At 46.8% G+C, this 6,568-nt stretch overlaps 2 protein-coding genes across 2 annotated transcripts in view; one reads left to right on the forward strand and one right to left on the reverse strand.

Moving 5' to 3' along the window:
• The window catches only part of CENPL (centromere protein L), a 26,025-nt gene extending 23,977 nt beyond the window's left edge, over window positions 1-2,048 (reverse strand). Inside the window, exon 1 of the mRNA XM_045298108.1 lies at window positions 1,834-2,048. The gene's annotated coding sequence lies outside the window, so the exon portion shown is untranslated. The remainder of the gene's footprint in view (window positions 1-1,833) is intronic.
• Window positions 2,049-2,845: 797 nt separating this feature from the next.
• DARS2 (aspartyl-tRNA synthetase 2, mitochondrial) overlaps window positions 2,846-6,568 on the forward strand; it is a 45,903-nt gene continuing 42,180 nt past the window's right edge. Inside the window, exons 1-2 of the mRNA XM_004706724.2 lie at window positions 2,846-3,266; window positions 4,572-4,671. Of these exons, the coding sequence (XP_004706781.1) occupies window positions 3,137-3,266; window positions 4,572-4,671 (230 nt within the window). The 5' untranslated portion in view covers window positions 2,846-3,136. The remainder of the gene's footprint in view (window positions 3,267-4,571; window positions 4,672-6,568) is intronic.

The following is a 6,568-nucleotide window of genomic DNA, read 5'->3' on the forward strand; positions in this document are numbered from 1 at the left end:
CCCCCGGAACTGTCAGTTCCGTTGTTTTCTCCTCCAGATTGTTCATCCAGCCTGTCCTATCCAGACAGGCCTGAGTATTCTTTTCTTAAAGCAAACAACGCACCAGGCTTTCCTGCACTGTCAACTTCCCTAACGTGAACAACAATAGCCCTGATTAAAACAATCTGTTCAAACTTTATCTGGAGTGTTTTACAAAGAACAGCGAGATGGGCTTGCCCCATAAGCTGGTCTGAGGTACAGCATCAGAACTGAAAATGCAACAGCACCGCTGTCCAGGGTGACGGCTTTAACAAGTGAGACTTGTGCCAGTGAAACGAACTGTACTTTGAGAGATGCCAACAACCGGTTTCCCCGCCCCCTCAAAAAATGAGGGCCAAATACTTGATTCATCATCTTTGCTCAACCTCACTCCTCTAAACTTTGCTCAACCTCACTCCTCTAAACTTTTGCTTTCCTGGTTTTGTGGGGTTTTTTCCCTGACAATATCAGAATTCTTCTAGTTCTGATAACATTTACTGATTCCTTCTTGTTAATTCAGTAGTGCAAGTGCCCCTCCTTCCTGGTCTGAAATTACATTCTACAAATAAAAACATACATTCTATATGTGGCTCCTAATCTCTAGCTTCACATCAATGCATGTGCATTCTAGTATGAGTGCCCAATTTCCTGTCAAGGACTGAAGTTTCATGTCCTCAAACTCAGTGTTCCAAACTAAACAGTAGTCCACACTCCATTCAACCATTGTTCTTTCTATTCCAACTACATTTTTTCAACAATAACTCTCATTGTCTTGCCCCTCCGTTAAAATATCTTAAGTCACCTTTCCCTTCTCTCAACCTCACTCTTTCATCCAATTTGCTATCACATTCTGACATCTTAAATGAATGTATGCTGGTCCACTCAGGTTGGGTCTTCATTCCATTCTCACTATAGTGACCCGTCCTGTTCCTTTCTTCCCATAGGCTCCACTTGTACCTTGTCATTGGCCTGCCAGCAATCCCTTAACAATTCCCACGCATTTCTGCACATAAAGTTGGAACTCCTGTCTGGGTTTCAAGACACTTCATTTTCTGGGCCCATCGAGAGTCATTTTCTACTACTCCATGAGTTATTAACCTCAAATGCAGGGACAAGGCACCAGTCTAAAGCCCAGTAACCCTCCAGGGATATAAGGAAAATGCTGTAAGCCTATGCATTTCCTGGGATACAGGAGGCGGTGAAGATGGGTTAGCTGCCAATTCCTTAAAAGGTTCAAAACCACTGTCCTATAGTCCAAATATGCGTGCCCTGACTGACAGCTCTTCATGCCCATCCAATTTGTCCTCTGCAACTTATTGCCAATTAAATGAGTCCTGGTGGCACTGTGGCTTATGCGTCCGGCTGCTAAGGCTAAGTGGGCAGTTCAGAGGGAGAAAGATGTGGCTGACTGCTCCAGTAAAGATTTAAAATGGACTCGGTGGAAGTGGATTTGTTGGGACTATTTTGTGTCTGGCTGCCACGTTAAACTTCTCAGCTCCCCTTTTGGCCAAATCTTATCCACGCTGCGGGTTCCATTCCCTCAGGGAGTCTCCCAGTCTCCCTCCAACTCCTCTGGCATTTGTCATTCATAAAACATTGAAAACGTAGCTGCTTCTCTCAGGACACGTCCTCGAAAGGGGCCCTGACTTCAATTCCGTTTCTACTTTGCAATCAGCACCCCATGCCAATCCTCAGCCAACTGCTAAGTGCCTGCCCCACCTACACGCGCACCCACCGTGAACCTCACCACCACCCCGCGGGCACAATGTCAACGTGACAGTCCGTCCCGTACCAGGCAGGATAAGGCTACCTTACCAATAAAATCCCGCGGTGGCTCTGGCATGCACCCGGCTTCACAAACCATCCTTCGAGTCTGGATCCATAAACTACATGGAGACCAAAATCTCCTGAAGTTTACAAAACAAAGCAAAAGCCGTCGGCGGGATGCTAGGGCAGAGACGGAAGAAAATCGCCCTTGGGGTTCCCTCGGGTTCCCAAACCGGTTCCCCGGGGAAGCGGACACGCCCAGGGAGGGGCCGCCGCTCCATCGGAGGGCGCGGGTCCGGCGGCTTCACCCAGGGAGGGCGAAGGGCTTCCCTCCGGCGGAGGGGCGACTCCTCGCGCACGGAGACGTAGCCCAGGCGCCCTTCCCCGGCGGGGCCCTTCCGGGCCGGGGTCAGCTCTCAGCCGCCGCCTCAGCGAAGGGGCGGTTTAGTCGCCAGCCTCCTCCGCGACCTCCGTTTCAAATGGCCTCCCGACAGGCTCCGCGGCCCGACGTTGCTTTAGCGCCCGACCGGTTTTACGTCATTGAAGCCAGTGGCGTCGCCATCTTAATTAAGGGCAGGGCGGACCCAAGACCCGAGAAACATTATCACGGGCCCCGTTCCTTAGACCGCTAGGTTTCTCCAGCAGTCCTGGCGCGGCGGCGGCTTCATCCATGGGCCGCAAACCGCAAGGCCAGAAGTTCATGCCCATCGTCAGCCTGGTGAAGCTATAGGCCTCAGGAACCTGAAGGAGGAGTTTCGCTCGGCCTAACAGGCTCGCTACGCGTCAGGATAGACCGACGACGCAGGGCACGGGATTACTTCTCCCCCGACGAGGCGGGTCCCCGAGTTCCCGCCCGGCCCAGCGCGGCCGCGGCGCCTCGCTCTGATTGGTCGCGCTGGCTGACGCAAGGCACGGCGCCCGGGAGCTGGAAGCCTGCGGCCCAATGGAGTGTGCGTCTGCAGGCGTGCAGTTTGCAAACGCCCGCCGCTGCCGCCACGTCTGGGTGGTCGGGCGCCAAGGGCAGCGCCCCGCGGTTGTCGCGAGCCTCCGCCGCGACCAGCCTCGCGCCCCGCCGGCCGCAACCTGGTTTGTTACAAGAAGGAGGAACTGAGGCAGAGAGCGGGATTAGCTCTTTTGCCTTTGACCCACCACCCGAAAGGGCCCCGAAGACCTTGCAGATTTATTTTCTCGTTTGTAGACGCGTGTTCCTTGGATGTTACCCGGTAGAGGGCAGGAATACTGAGGGCAACTCCTAGAATTTTAAGTCTTCTGTGTATTTCCCAAACGGACTTTTGGCCAATACCGGCAGCGTGGATTTCGTGAGAGGCCCTGGCTATTCTGTGTGTCCATCATGTACTTCCGCCGCGGGCTGAACCTGCTCTACCAAGGTTTATTTACACCCGTCGGGAAGACCACCACGCAGCCCCTCTGCGCTTCTCTCGGCAGAGGTCTGGTGCTGAGTGCACAGAGGAGGACTCCAGGTGAAAACGGTGCAGAGCCCCGAACAGCACCCCTGCGCTCCTCCGTTGCCCACCCTCTCACCCCGGCCGGAACTGAGTTTGGGAAGCAGATCATTCACTCTCCCTCATTCCTTATGCTGCTGTATCTTCTTTGCATTTTTTGAAAAAGATAACCACATTGATGGGATAATCTGCTTTTATGTTGGTGCGATTGATGTTCCTGTGTGTCACGGAGTGGATTAGGACACTATAGGACAGCAGTTCTCAACCTGTGGTTGAGACCCTTTTGATGTGATGACCCTATAGGACAGCAGTTCTCAACCTGTAGGTCGAGACCCTTTTGGGGGGTCGAACGACCCTTTCACAGGGATCACCTAAGACCATCAGAAAACAAATAGTTCACAATATGTAATTACATATTGTTTTATGATTAATCACTATGCTTTAATTATGTTCAGTTTGTAACATTGAAATTACATGCTGCATATCAGATATTTGCATTACGCTTCGTAACAGTAGCAAAATTACAGTTATAAAGTAGCAACAAAAATAATTTTATGGTTGGGGTCACCACAACATGAAGAACTGTATTAGAGGGTCGCGGCATGAGGAAGGTTGAGAACCACTGCTCTAGGATAATATAGGGTTTCCTACTTGAAATCGACATAAGGTTTCCAAGACAGCAATCTTTTATCTCCTGCACAGCCTCTGGTGGATGGTTCTTGTCTGCAGACAGGAGCTTAACCATTGTACCACCAGCCTCCTTAATTCTAATAGGAACCTTAAAATATTCTTTCAAAAAAATTTCTTTAAACATTCTTTCACACCTGAAAATACTTTTAATATCATTTCTACCGACTGGCAGTAGACTCATTCTAAAATTAAACATTGTAACCATATTTATGACACTAGCCACTGGATCATGACTTACCGTGGAAGCCACTAATGAAAATATCCACCATGAAAAAATGCATAAAGGCAACAACTATGTGCTGCACCATCAGAATTCTGTCATTTCTAAGCTCGCACTTCACTTGGAGAATATACGTACAATATTAAGAATTAGGCTAACAAGACTTTTGGTCAATGCAAATGCCAGGTTATCTAAAAGAAAAGTTATTTTAATAAGGCAAACATTTGCATTATGAAAATGATCCACTTGGATTTTGACACATAGGCAGGCTTAATAGTAAATCAAATTGTACAATCTGATACATAAATTTCATCCACTATCCTGAAGTACCCAAGATGTGATTTGAAAGTCTTTAAGGAGTTTACAGTTGAATTTCTTTTTTTAATCTTCCTTTGTATTTGTTTGTTTTTCAGAGTTGAGTAGCTTTGTGACACGGACCAACACATGTGGGGAGTTGTGTTCTTCTCACTTAGGCCAAGAAGTCACCCTGTGTGGATGGATTCAGTACCGTCGGTAAGTTGAGACAGATTCAGGGAGCTTGGTGGTCAAAAAATAACAGGCTTGCATTTCCTGTAAGATTCTGAGAATTCATTGGATCTTTAGTTTTGTTTTTGCCTTGAAAGACCCAGAGATAGATACAGTAAGAGCTATAGCATCTATCAAAGGATATAAAACTGACCTTATGAAGTGGGTGTTAACAAACCCAGGGACAAGGGAACAACAAGTGATCCAAAATCGGTGTAAGGGCTGGTAGGGCGTGATCAAGGGCAATGTAATCTAGAGGAATTACTGAAACCCAATTGGAGGCTGAGCATGATAGTGGAAGAAGAGGAAGGTAAAAGGAAATAGAGGAAATAATTAGGAGGCAAAGGGCATTTATACAGGTCTAAATACAGGCATGTACATATGTAAATATATTTATGATGATGGGGAAATAGATTTATGTACATATATTTATAGGTTTAGTATTAAGGTAGCAGATGGACATTGGGCCTTCACTCAAGTACTCCAACAACGCAAGAACACTTTGTTCTGTTAAACTGGTATTCCATGATGCTCACCTCCCCATCACAATCGCTGAAGACAAAGCGGGTGCATAAGCAAATGTGAAGAAAGTGGATCGTGCCTGGCTATCAAAAGATATAGCGTCTGGGGTCTTAAAGGCTTGAAGATAAACTAAGCTCACATGGAAGAAGCACACCATCCTGTGTGATCACAAGGTGTCGATGGGATCAGGTATCAGGGATCAAAGGCATCAAAGAACAAAAAATCATCATTGTGAATGAGGGGGAGTACGGAGTGGGGACCCAAAGCCCATCTGTAGGCAACTGGACATGCCCTTACAGAAAGGGTGCAGGGAGGAGACAAGCCAGTCAGGGTGCAGTATAGCACCAATGAAACATACAACTTTCTTCTAGTTCTTTAATGCTTCCTCCCCCTCAGTATCATGATCCCAGTTCTACCTTACAAATCTGGCTAGACCAGAGGATGTACACTGATACCGATCAGAGCTGGAAACAGAGTATCCAGAACAGATGAACCCCTCAGGACCAGTAGTGAGAGTGGCAATACTGGAAGGGTAGAAGGAAGGTGGGGTAGAAAGGGGGAACCAATCACAAGGATCTACATATAACCTCCTCCCTGGGGGATGGACAACAGAAAAGTAGATGAAGGGAGACATTGGTCAGTGTAAGACAAGACAAAATAATAATAATTTATAAATTATCAAGGGTTCGTGAGGGAGGGGGTATGTGGAGAGAAGGGGGAAAAATGAGCTGATACCAAGGACTCAAGTAGAAAAAATGTTTTGAGAATGATGATGGCTATAAATGTGCTTGACATAATTGATGTATGTACAGATTGTGATAAGAGTATACGAGCCCCCAATAAAATGATTTTTTTTTAATGACCTGATATGCACCAGTACACTAAAATGGTTTACTAGGGCTGGAGTGCTCCTAGGACCAGTAATTTGGAATGGGAATGCATGCCATGAACCTGTGGCTCAGTGCTAATAAAGTGAAAAAGGCTTAATTTCTTCTAACTTAGGGAAGGAGAAAACTTGAAAACTTGAAGTACAGAGCCCATTCATCTCTAAATTCTAGAACACACCTAAATAACACATTGACTCACAATGAAACTATATCTACAGTACATAGATTATGTGACCTGCCAAAATATTGCCACATCTTTCTCCGTGAAGCTGGTGGGTTTGAACCACTGACATTTCTGTTAGCAACCTAGTACTTGACCCCTGCACCAGCAAGATCCTTAACCATATAGAAAACCAACAAAAATTGAAGTGGAGAGGGGGAGAGGGGGAAGAGGAGCTGATACCAAGGGCTCAATAGAATGTAACTGTCTAGAAAAGAATGATAGCAACATATGTACAAATATGCCTGATAAAATT

The sequence above is a fragment of the Echinops telfairi genome, unplaced genomic scaffold, assembly GCF_000313985.2.
Source record: "Echinops telfairi isolate 266 unplaced genomic scaffold, ASM31398v2 ScPeMD7_7424;HRSCAF=8462, whole genome shotgun sequence".
Taxonomy (NCBI): Eukaryota; Metazoa; Chordata; class Mammalia; order Afrosoricida; family Tenrecidae; genus Echinops; species Echinops telfairi.